The following is a 13,190-nucleotide window of genomic DNA, read 5'->3' on the forward strand; positions in this document are numbered from 1 at the left end:
CAACGGGAGAGGCCACAACAGTGAGAGGCCCACGTACCCCAAAAAAAAAAAAAAAAAAAAGTATATGGAAAGAAATAATTAATTAGATCTAACAGAGGATTAATCATACCAACACTTAATTCTTTGAAAAGGCCAACATTATACTTAGGAAGACAAAATAGAGGGAAGTGTAAATATTTTAGCTGCAGTGAATATAAGGATGTAATTACTGATTATGGAGAACTTTTAATAGGTATTTCAGACCAATGATTTGAACATTTAGATAAGGAAAAATTTCTAGAAAAATATATGTTACCAAAACTGACTGGAAAAGAAAGTAAGTTGCTATAGATCATTTTAAATAATCTTCAGACTCCAAGATTTAACTTAATTTTATTAGCAAGTTCTTCTAAAATTGGAATAATTCCAACCATGAAAAAGTTTGCTGCAGTGAATAGAGCTAATAAGTATTCAAATATTTGTTGAATTGACTGAGGTAAAAAGGAATACTTGACTCATTTTATGAGAAGAGCATAACCTTGATACTAATACCTGAAGAGAACATGAATGAGAAATTCATGAAAATATGAATGAGATTTCATTTTCTAATAGTATAAAACAACCATGAAAGGATCTATGTATTTTTGAAATGTGTACAAACATACATAGAAGGTAATACTGTAAAGAAAAAGGCAGGAATAATTGTCACATAAGTCAGGATTTGGATTGTTTTTGTGGGAAGGGAGTAGAATACACAGGGTTTCAATATACTAACAGTGTTGTGTTTCTAGTACTTTTTACATATTTTCTTTTTTTTTTAATTTTCATTTAAATTTATTTATTTTACGTATTAGTTTTCTAAACAAGTTGCACAGGTATGTTTAATACATTTTCCTATGTGGCATATTTCATGACAGTACTAAGAACAGGCTAGCATGAATGGGAATGTGTGGGACAAGAAGAGGTAAGCCAAAGATGAGTTACTTCTTGGAGCAGCAGGGCTGTTTTTGGGCTAAAATAAAGGTTAGGGTTAACTTTTTTTTTTTTTTAATACTTAAAAATGTTTTTTTATTGAAGTATAGTTGATTCACAATATTGTGTTATTTTCAGGTGTAAGGTTGAACCTGTTTTTGTTTTTTGTATACAGTTATTTGTCTTCTTGTCCAGTGGTCTGCTTGGGGTGGTGTTGCAAAGCTGTACATTGTTGAAGGCTTTATTAACAGGGGACATACAGATAGGACTTCCATCCAAGAGATGTGCTGCTGGGCCTCGGCATTTTGTCGCTCATTGCTGGCTCACTTCTGGGCTTGTGAGGCTCAAGAATTGTCCAGTCTACTGTCTGTCATGATGCCTCTCCCTAATGAGAAATTTTTAGTTTGAACCTGCAGAACAAAGGAGTAAAAACGTTACAACCAGTTCTTCACTCATTGTACCCTCTGTCCGAGTTGATTGTGTGGAAACCTAAATATACTCATGCCTTTGTTTCTAGCATTTCAGGAAGAACCTTCAAATTGGAAGCTTTTGAATCACACTGGTCAGTCAGTTAATCTCATCTTTAGGCTCATCGCATTTGCTATTTCGCACTATGTCAGCTTTGTCTAGTACTTCTTAGAGTATTATGTGAAGTTATCACTGGTGGTCTAAATGTCGATTCCCTGAGTTCTCCTTGGCTTTCCTGGCTTTATATTGTATGACAGAAGATACCCAGCTGCTGGATGATTGAGACCATCAGCAGGCTCATTGTTGAGAGGGTAGACTGGAGGTGGGCTCTCTTCTGCCTTGACCTATTCTGAATTTGTGGAGTCCTCAAGCCTTGGGAGACCTGATGGCTGTTATTCACTCTGACTTTGCTGACTACTTTGATGTCTCCTGCTGCATTTCCCTTACAAATGCAGGCAGGCCTTTGTGTTTGTTGCAGATGGTGAGAGGAACTTCAGTTGTGGTGAAGTCTTTGGTATGTAGCTGGAAATGGTGTACAAATTCACCAGGAGATGCCACATCCTCACCTGGCAGACAGAGACATGACATCATACTGACTTGGCAAGCTGAGAGTCACCACCACCACTTGAGCTGTTCCTCTTCTCACAGAGAAGAATACCAACTTGAGAACCTCTCTGGCAAAGCTGGGGACTGTTCCTGACCAGGAGTCAACTTGTGTGCAAGTTCCACTGAGTGCAATTCTGGACCAAAAACTAACTTCTCTAAACCTCAGATGGGGATCATTCTTGTCTTCTCTACCTCACTGAGTTTTAAAGACCTTTGAAAACTGTAAAAGACTGGGCATGTGTGAGAAGGAACAAAGGCCATATGGTTATGTGGGATCAGGAATAATGATGCAAATAGAGGTGAGACCAGGAATTTAAAGACAATGCAGAAGCTTCAGGCTTTACATAGAAATTGTGACATCAAAGTACAGTCTGTGGATTTCTTCCCCAGGTGCCACAGTGTCAGATATTTTCATAATTAGTCCTTTTGTGTTGTGTATTTTAAAATGCAAAACTCTTTTAATTCTTCCTCCTAATACCTTACTCTGAAAGACTTCCTCAGATTGCTTTCCTCTCACAGGCAGCATGAGGCCCCATCATTCTCCCTTTAGATATTATTTTGATTTGACTTCTCCCTGCTGAAGAGACAAGTGAATTTAGGAGACCTAATTTCAGGTTTTGCCTCACTATTTAAATTCTAGCCAAAGCCCCTTGTACAAGTCAGTTCCTTATTTTAGTACACATGCTTCAATTATGGTAGCTTTATAGTAAGTTAACTCTTTCCCAGGAATTCATTCATTAACATCTGCTTGAGTGCCTGGCCTGTGCCACACTGTGCTGGGAGCTGGGAATGTGGTAGTGGACATGACTGACTGTTGAAAATGCAATCTCCAAGTAATTCATAATGGTGATGTTGATGAGAGTAGGGTGTGTGGATGGAGATAGTTAATCCAAAAAATCTAGATAAATAGATAACTACCATAATTGACCATTGAATTTAGTTATGAGCTGCTTCATAAATAGGAAAGAGGAAACTTGCTGAGTTATCACAGAGGAAGTTGGGGTAAAAGTTTGAAGAAATGACAAGTGGAAATATGAATGTAATGCATTCAAATATATATGAATATTGAATATTATATTGAATAATATGAATATTGAAGCTTGCTATAATATATTGGAGAAGTGGCAGTACCTGAAAGGATATGAGTCAAAGTTTGTGTGTGTGTGTGTGTGTCTTTGTTTATTAATATATTTTTAAAGATTAGAAAATACTGGAACATTTTACATGGTTATGGGAATGGTCCAGTGGAAAGGGAAAGTTGAAGATATAGAAGGGAGTAGAAAATGGAGCTAAATTCTTGAGACTGTGAGACTGGATAGGATTCAGAGCATTGTGGATCAGGGTTTGTCAGCCTTGGCCCTATTGACATCTTGAACCAGATAACTAATTCTTTTCGTGGAAGCTGTCTTGTGCAACAAAGGATGGTTAGCATCATCCCTGGCCTCTATCCACTAGATGTCAGAAGCACCCCACCCCCATGACAATTTTAAAAAATATACCTTGAAGAGAGTTATGTGGGCAAAATCACCTAGTTGAGAGCAGTTGATACAGAGAGAGGTATTGGCCTTTCAAAGAGAGGCTTTGGTTCTTTACCTGGAGGGAAGAAATAGAACATGAGTGTAGATGGGTTTGTAGATTTCGTGGTAGAAATAGGAGTAATTTCCTCCTCATGATTTTACCTTTCTCAATGAAATGAGTCAGGGTTATGGGGCTGGTGAAAGGGTCGAGAGTGACAAAGTTAAGTCATTTTTGTAGAATGGAAGAAAATGGTTCTTAGAAAAATCAGAGATTCCTGGTGAGCAGTGGGAGACTACAGGCTATTTCTTCTGTAGAAATTTTACTAGGGAGGCTTTAGACCAAAGAGATTAGGCAGGAAAATGGAGGACAGTACCAAGATTATTCTTGATTTATTTCTAAAAATGATGGAAAAGATCCTATCTAGATTTTACTAGGTCATGAGTATTTAAAGCTGTTAACTTACTGAAACTTTTTGGCTTTTCCATTACACCACATTCTCTCACTTTTCCTTCTACTTTGTCTTCTTTTTTTTTTTTTAGTATTTATTTATTTGGCTTCAATGGGTCTTAGTTGCGGCATGTGGGATCTTTTACTTGCAGCACGTGTGATCTTTTTAGTTGCAGCATGCGGGATTTAGTTCCGTAACCAGGGATAGAACCAGGGCCCCCTGCATTGGGAGCACAGAGTCTTAGCCACTGGACCACCAGGGGCATCCCCCTTCTACTTCTGTACCCATTCTTTTTCAGTTAGATTTACGTTTGTCATCTGTTTGTTCCTTAATTGTCAGAGATTCCTAGGCTTATGACTTAAGACTCTACATTCTTACTCTAACTGCTCTCTCTAAGCACTCTTTCTACTCAAGACTTTATTCACCACTGTATGTTGTTTTAATCCCAACTCTTTTATATCTAGACTAGATTTTGACCCTGAATTTCAGATGCAGTGTGTCTAGCTGCCTCCTGGGACATTTCATCATATTTGTCCTAGAGTTCTTTAAAAATCAACATACCCCAAACTGAATGTATTATTTCTCCATTCAAAACCCCCTTCTTTAGCTCCTTTTCCTCCTCACAGTAAACAGAACTCCCCAGTTGGTTTATGATTCCTATCTTGGTGATTGCGTCTGGGATCCCTGAACATTGGCATGGGTATATCCCTCTTGCCTCAAGTTAGTCAGTAAGTCTTGTTTGTGTTACTCTCATATTTCATGAATTCTTCCATATCTCCATGTTTCTACTTTTCCAGCCTCATCTCACTGCTCTTTTTCTCTGTACACTGAAGTACTTGGAGTTTCCCAAAGATACTCTTCTCATCTTTAAGCTTTTGTGCATGTTCCACCAAAGCCTTGAAATCCTCTTGCCCCATCATCTTTTTTTTTTGCGGTATGCGGGCCTCTCACTGTTGTGGCCTCTCCCGTTGCGGAACACAGGCTCCGGACACGCAGGCTCAGAGGCCATGGCTCATGGACCTAGCCGCTCCGCAGCATGTGGGATCTTCCCGGACCGGGGCACAAACCTGTGTCTCCTGCATCGGTGGGCGGTCTCTCAACCACTGTGCCACCAGGGAAGCCCCTTGCCCCATCATCTTTGCTACACAAACTCCTATTCATGATTCAAACTTGGTTAGACATCATCTTCTTTGAGCATCCTTTCATGTTCTACATTTCCTGCTCTCTCCACAGTTACGTAAACCTCTATAGTAGCAGAATACAAGGAGCTTGATTCAGGTGTTCTCTCTGTGAGTATATGAATGGATAGGTTCCCAGGTAACCCTCCTATGGAAAATAACTAAAAATTCTAGATTAAATTATTGAAAAAATTACCAAAAAAAAGTTATGCTTGTACTATAGATTGACTGAATATGCAATCCCAGAGAAAAGAAACTGAGCTCAGAAGCAGACATTTACTCAGAGGACATTTCTTGGTCTTGGTTCTGAATGGAGGCAGGTGGGAAGTAACCACTCAATGGTCAAACATTTATGGATTTGCAGCTCAAATTCATAACATACTTCAGTCTGAAAAAAGCTAGAACTAAGAATATAAAGTAGTTCTGGACTATTAAAATCACAGGCGCCTGGCATAAGCAAATGTATATCCTCTTTGGAGGAACTTATTTCAGAGTTTGGCAGACTCTTCTGTACAGGACTGGATAGTAAATATTTTCTGCTTTGCAGGCTACTTAGGGTCTCTGTAGCATGTTCTTTGTTTCATGGTTGGTTTTATGGTGGTTGTTTTTTGTATCTTTTTATTTTATTTTAATGTAGCCCTTTATTGTAAAAGCTGTTTTTAGCTAGAGGGCTGTTCAATAAAACAGACCACGGGCCAGATTTGGCCCACTGATGGTAGACTGATGTCATTCTAAGCCTCAAAATATTCCCATAAGTATTTTCTAAGGGAAGTAAGTTTAGAATGGGGTTGGTGCTTAGAGAAAAAAATGACTAAGCAAGCAAGATAGTTCCACTATCTTGGTGGAGGATTTTATGTATACTTGGAAATAATTTGTAGGTTTTAGGTGTAATATTCTGTAAATGTCAATTAGACCAGACTGTTATCTGATAGCATTGTTCAAATCTTATATATCCTTAGACTTTTTTTTCCTCATATAAATTACTGAGAGAGGGCTGTTAAAATCTTCAACTGTGGTTGAAATTCGTTTATTTCTTCCTTTAGAGCTGTCAGTTTTTGCTATATAAATTTTGTAGCTCTATTGTTAAATGCATGTATATGTGATGCATATATATGCATCTGTTATGAGATGCAGTATACATATGTAGTTATGTATTCTTGATGAATTGATTCATCATTGTGAAATATGCACAGTGATCCATATTGACTCATCATTATTTATTTTAATTTTGGCTGCGTTGGGTCTTTGTTGCGTGCAGGCTTTCTTTAGTTGTGGCAAGTGGGGGCTACGCTTCGTTGCAGTGTGTGGGCTTTTCATTGCAATGGCTTCTCCTGTTGCGGAGCACGGGCTCTAGGCACCTGGGCTTCAGTAGTTGTGGCTCATGGGCTCTAGAGCGCAGGCTCAGTAGTTGTGGCGCCCAGGCTTAGGTGCTCTGTGGCATGTGGGATCTTTCTGGACCAGGGATCGAACCCGTGTCCCCTGCATTGGCTGGCGGATTCTTAACCGCTGCACCCCCAAGGAAGTCCCTCATCATTATTTCTTGTAATGCCATGTCTGATGTTGAAGCCAAAGTTGCCACCTTTCTTTAATCTTTTTACTTTCAGCCTATTAGTGCCTTTATTTTATTTATATTTATTTATTTTATTTTTATTTTTATTTATTTATTTGCTGTGCTGTGTGGCTGGCAGGATATTAGTTCCCTGACCAGGGATCAAACCAAGGCCCTGGCAGTGAAAACTCCAATTCCTAGCCACTGGACTGCCAGGGAATTCCCCAGTTAGTGCCTTTATTTTATAGGAGGGTTTCTTGTAGACATCATATAATTGGGTCTTACTAGTTATAATATTTTTATTCCCTTTTTAATTTCTTTTGTGACCTCTAAGTTAATCAAACATTTTATAATATTACATTTTATTTTCTCTTTTGGCTTCTTAGTTATGATTCTTTAAACTTTATTTTTTAGTGACTACTCTAGTGCTAATAATATGCCTCCTTAACTTTTCTAAATCTTTCTAGATTATTATATAATTTCACAGTTTTCTCATCTGACAGTTAATATTTCTTGGCTTACAAATATAATTTATAGTTACAAAAATATAGTTCCACTACCTTTGTGCTAGTGTTGTCGTATCCTTTTACATGTATTCTAAGCCCATCTTAAAATGTTATTATTTTGCTTTAAACTAACAGTTGTCTTTTAAGGAAATTGTGAAAAGAAAAAACATAGTCTTTATTTATTTATTTATTCAATTATATATTTTTGCTGCATTGGGTCTTTGTTGCTGTGTGTGAGCTTTCTCTAGTTGCGGCGAGTGGGGGCTACTGTTCGTTGTGGTGCACAGGCTTCTCATCACGGTGGCTTCTCTTGTTGAGCACGGGCTCTAGGCGTGTGGGCTTCAGTAGTTGCAGCATGTGGCTCAGTAGTTGCGGCACACAGGCTCTAGGGCACATAGGCTTCAGTAGTTGTGACGTGGGCTCAGTAGTTGTGGTTCGCAGGCTATTTTCCCTCTGTTTTATACATTAAATTATGTCTACAAATCTGTCTTTATTTTCACTAGCTTTTGTCTGCCATCTCCATTCTATTCTCAAGCTCATCCACGTACAAAGTTTTCAGTTTTATAACTTATTTTTTTTGTAGTCTACATTTTTGGCTGGGACCTCCTATCTGTTCACTCATTCAGACCATCTTTTCCTTTAGTTCATCAAACTTAACTCTGTAATAGTTGCTTTAAAGTCCCTATTGTAAAATCTAACATTTGAGACATCAGGAAGACAGTTTCTGTTGACTGTTGTTGTTTTCTTGACTGTGTGTTACATCTTCCTGTTTCTTTTCACATTTTAGATATTAAATGTGAAATGTTTTTTTACTAGGCATTTTAGGTGTTATACTGTAGAGATTATAGATTATGTCATCTTCCTCTGAGGAATGTTGATTTTTTTGTTTTATTGGCCTGACAGCTTGGAATTTTGTGGGCTTGGTTTTATTCTTTGTTAGGTTAGATCTGTGGAAAACCTCTCTAACTTGGTAGAGCTTAGCCTCTAAACCCTATGTCTCCTCAATATCTTATCAGGTTTTGTGTTAGGCTTTGCTAGAGAATCTAGAGTAGGTCTTACTGTAGGAGGTGGGCCTTACTCTTGTAGCCTGGCCTAATTTTTAAAGTGCATCTTACCTGGATGCCCTGGGTGTTGATGAGTGGTTAACAAGGGGTCTCCATTCTCACCTGGGTCTATATGTCATTATCTCCCAATGCTATTGGACCTTTAATATAACTGTTCAGCTCAGTCCCATTGCAGCTGTTTTTGGATATGTGTCAGGGAGTCTTATCCTCTATGTATGTAGCTCAGCCTTTAGCCAAGGACTCACAGGGGTCTGACGCCCTACTCACAAAGAGTATTGCCCCCTCCAACACTAATTATCTCCCTCTTCCTCAGTGCTCTGCTCTATAGATTACATTGCTTCAGCTTCCCTGAATGCTAATCACTACCTTCTCAGCTCAGCAGGACAGCCATGCTTTGCTTGGGCTGAAGCTTGCTGTGCTGTGGTTGGGAAATTGTACTGAGAAAAGAGAGCTGGGGTGATTGTGGAGTCCACCTTGTGAATTTCTCTTCTTTCAGAGATCAGGATCTTGCATTGCTAGTTATCCAGTGCCAAAATAGTTTATATCAGTTTATGGTTATTTTCGTTGGCAGAAGTAGGCTTGTATCAGTTACTCTATCATATGCAAAGGCAGAAGATCATAACTGTTATATCATAAAATTAAAGTCTGACAGTATTAAGTCTTTGTAAAGAATGGCACAATAGGAACTCACATGCCACAGTTGGTGCTAGATTAAATTGTTAGAACCATCTTTTTAAAAAAGTTGAAGTGTTGTTGATTTACAATATTATATTAATTTCAGGTGTACATCCTGGTGCTTCAGAATTTGTATAGATTATCTTCCATTTAAAGTTATTATAAAATATTGGCTATATTCCCTGTGCTATACAATATATACTTGAAGTTTATTTATTTTATACATAGTAGTTTGTACCTCTTAATCCCCTACTCCTGTCTTGCCCCTTCTCACTCCCTCCCCTGACTGGTCACCATTAGTTGTTCTCTATATCTGTGAGTCTGTTTCTGTTTTGTTATATTCATTCATTTATTTTATTTTTTAGATTCCACTTGTAAGTAATAACATACAGTATTTGTCTTCTTTGACTTATTTCACTAGGCATAATACACACTAGGCCCATCTATGTTGTTGCATGTTACAACCACCTTTGTAAACAGTTTAATATTACTTACTAAAGTTGACTATTTATGCATCCTAGGAAACATCTATTCCATTTCTAAATGTATATGTATACACACAGATATCTAATAAGCATCAATTTCATATCATGTCCAAAATAGTATAATGGATAGATAAATTGTGTCTTTGTGTATAATGGTTTGGTATTTAGCAGTGAAATAAATTAATCATAGATACAGAAATGGGGATGATTTTTTTTCTTTCAATATGTTTTATTCTGATGAAGTTACAAAAGTAGATACAAAATATTTTTTTAAAAGTAGTTAACTGACTTAGAAAAATAAAGTCCCTAAAGTTTTAAAAATACAAAATAAATTTTCATGTAAAGAACATTTTAAAATATTTTAGATGATAAGACTAACTTAAACTATTTTCAATGTAGACCAAACATAGAATGTTGTTGTATAATAAATCTATAGCACACTGGTAATCCATTTGGATTTACAGAATACTTGTTTGGAATAGAATCTGATAATGAGAGAAAACCCAAGTGAATTTCAATGCAGTTGCTTCAGTAAAATTACTGCTATCACAGGTAATATCAATATCATCCCCCAGAGCCCTTTACAGTCTGAAATATCAAAATCTAATCCAAAAACAAAGGAAGACCGAGGAACTATTTTCCCTCTTTGCCAGAAGTGTACAATAGTAAAAAACCAAATCTAGTTACTGAACTGATATTAGGAGGAAATAATGTCCCTGTTGAAGCTGCTTAGTTTGGTGTACCAGCTGGTATTTTCAGGCCAGAATTCTATAGACAGGAGAGACAGCCACCTACAACCAGGCAAGGGTAACACCAGCACCATGACTGGAGCCGCTTAGAAACAAAGAAAGGGGGATGATTTTTAAAGTAATGCTGGTGTAGTACATCAAATAAGAGAATGGTAAAAGGATGCTAATTGAAACTAGGTAATGGATATATAGGGCTTCAGTATACTGTTCTATTTTTGCATATGTTAGAGAAATTCCCAAATAAAAAACTAAAAAAGATTTGGTGAATGTTATTCATGGAATATATGCAGTATATTATATTATCATATTAAAATATGATTTTATTTACATAAAGTTCAAACACAGGGGAAGTGAAATATATTGCTTAGGGGAACTTTCAAAGGTGGTTAATAAAAGAACAGTTAGGAAATGACCTTCACTAAAATCCATATAACAGTACCTCTGGAGAAAAGGAAGAGAATGTGATTGGGCAGAAGCAAACAAGGAGCTTTAAGGTATTGTCAGTGTTCTGTTAACCTAGATGGTGGTAACAGGTGCTATTCACATCTATTAATTTTTATACTGTACACATATAGTTCACACTAAGGCAGAATTATTTTAAAAGACCTGGATGAAAGAATTTTGAGAGTTTTGGGTTGGCATAATCAAGGGAGGCATTATAGAGAAGGGTTAGGCTTAAACTTGGCCCTAGTAATGAATATTCTATATTATAATTAACAAAACACTTAATCTAGGACCCACTGTTTTGTTCAATACTCCTGACCAAAAAAAAACCCACAAAAAAATACCTTCCTTTGGAACGCATTCTTCTTGACTTCAGTTTCTCGTTTTTCATTCAGTCATCCATTTTTTGTTCATTCATTACAGATATCGGAGTACCTGTGAGGTGTCAAGCTTAGTGATAGGCACTTGTGTACAGTGTTGAGGAAAATAAACAGCAAGTCCCTGATGTCATGGAGTTTACAGGCCCAAGGTCCTTTATGTTTCCCCTGTTTGTTGAGCTTAGACTAGGAACCTCCTTTGTATGTTTGATTTAAAGTGTAGACTAGTCAGCCCTAAACAACTGGCTCATTTCTTGCCTTTTCCTGGGACTCTGCTTGATTTATTTTTCAGGTTTCTGTGGCAGAGAAAAATTTTTTCCCACTGCTAAAACAGTGGTTGTAAAATTTGCCCCCTTATAACTTTTATCAGAATTTCCATCCCGTGATGCATGCAAGAGCTTTTCCTTGGTTTTTAGGCACTATCTGGAAAGGTACAAAATCAAAACAGAATAGGTAGTCCAGCTAGTGAAGGGAACAAGTTGGCTTGACTTGAAGGGGGAAAATGGAGAAAAGAGAGCTGAGGACAGAAAGTAGCCTCTGGCGCTGTAAGTAGGTGGACTGTCTGTTAAATAAATGTTAAAGCCTTGTGATTGTTGCGAAGAACAGTGATGATGAAAATGTTGTGTCTCAAAGAAAGTGGATTGAAGAGTGACTAAGAATTCAATACTACAACAATGTATGTCAGTAAATGAAAAATCAGATTCTAAAGTATCTCCTTCAAAGATAGTGTTTAAGTTAGCTATTACAATGTAAATTATGTAGTTTATAAAATCTGGTTCCTTCTTTGATGGAATTGCAGTGATGTGTAACACAGATGTATTTTTTAATATCCTGATAAAGATAATTTATGAAAAATACAGTTTGCAATTTTTAAATTACTGTTTCTTGAGTAAAGAAAAGTTGCTCAACACTGATAGGTCTAAGACCTAACTTATGTGTCTTCTCTAATGCACTGGAATTAAATATTATTTGGGAATTGGTTCTAGAGTCCTTTTAAGTTGAAAACTGAGTATGGCCAAAATACTCTTAAAAGTCCTTTAAACGACTTGTAAAATACGTATGTGGTTTTAAACATAGCCCCACATCATACATAATATGCATATGTAAATTTATCATATGTATAGTAATGTAGCAGGATCGTATTTATAAAATATTCGAGGGCTTCCCTGGTGGCGCAGTGGTTGAGAGTCCGCCTGCCGATGCAGGGGACGCGGGTTTGTGCCCCGGTCTGGGAAGATCCCACATGCTGCGGAGCGGCTGGGCCTGTGAGCCATGGCCGCTGGGCCTGCGTGTCTGGAGCCTGTGCTCCACAACGGGAGAGGCCCGCATACCACCAAAAAAAAAAAAAAAATATTCGAGTGTTTCACTGTTTGAAGCACTTGAGCAAATTTATGAAGATTCTAACTTGTTGGCTCTTCCTGTTCATGGTCATCCTTTTCCTAAGAGGCTGATTTTTAAAATAATTCAAATTTAGTCAGTGTTTCTCAACTTTTTTTATTCATGAAAGCCTTTAATTATAAAATTAGGTCCTTGAGGGTATGGTGAAACTATACTTGTTTAGATACTTTACCTTTTAATCTCTCTTTTTTTTTTTGGCCGCACTGCATGGCTTGCAGGATTTCCCCGACCAGGGATCAAACCCAGGCCCCCGGCAGTGCAAGTGCGGAGTCCTAACCACTGGACTGCCAGGAAATGCCCTAGATACTTTACCTTTTAATGGTCAGGACATTATTAAAATGTGTGCATCCTTTTGTTGGGTTTTTCTTTATGTGAATTAACATTTTAGGGCTTAATTACTTCACTGTGTATGTTCATTGAGTAGAATGGCAGTTGCATTAAAAAATAACTTAAAAAGTTACTGTAATTGCTGAACAAGTATAATCAAATTTCTTTAAGTTAAAAATGTTACTACTATTGTGATGTACTGAAATTGAAGATTGTTTGGGTAGGTGGGATGGGAGCAGATTGTGAAGTGTCTTGAAATCTATGTAGGAATTTAGAAAAGGAGCGATTGCAGTTCTTACAAAGAAAAGTGGTATGATCAAAATATGGTTTAGTAAGGTTTAATCTAACAGAGGCATTAGCCTAGGTCAGAATAGGGGAGGGCAGAAGTTGAGTTAAAACTTATTTATAATAATTCAGGGGTGAAATGAAATGCTGAACCAAAGGGAT

The 13,190-nt window shown here is 37.3% G+C and overlaps 1 protein-coding gene across 2 annotated transcripts in view; it reads left to right on the forward strand.

Moving 5' to 3' along the window:
- The window catches only part of LARP1B (La ribonucleoprotein 1B), a 113,640-nt gene that overhangs the window by 51,620 nt on the left and 48,830 nt on the right, over nucleotides 1–13,190 (forward strand). The window contains exon 12 of one of the 2 annotated variants that reach the window (XM_024745175.1): nucleotides 1,875–3,040. The exons of the other annotated variant lie outside the window; for it this stretch is intronic. Coding sequence (XP_024600943.1) covers nucleotides 1,875–1,904 — 30 coding nt within the window. The 3' untranslated portion in view covers nucleotides 1,905–3,040. Of the gene's footprint in view, nucleotides 1–1,874; nucleotides 3,041–13,190 lie in introns of those variants that run through there. 2 annotated transcript variants of the gene reach the window in all.

This window comes from Neophocaena asiaeorientalis, unplaced genomic scaffold, assembly GCF_003031525.2.
Source record: "Neophocaena asiaeorientalis asiaeorientalis breed wild unplaced genomic scaffold, Neophocaena_asiaeorientalis_V1.1 scaffold65, whole genome shotgun sequence".
Classification (NCBI taxonomy): Eukaryota; Metazoa; Chordata; class Mammalia; order Artiodactyla; family Phocoenidae; genus Neophocaena; species Neophocaena asiaeorientalis.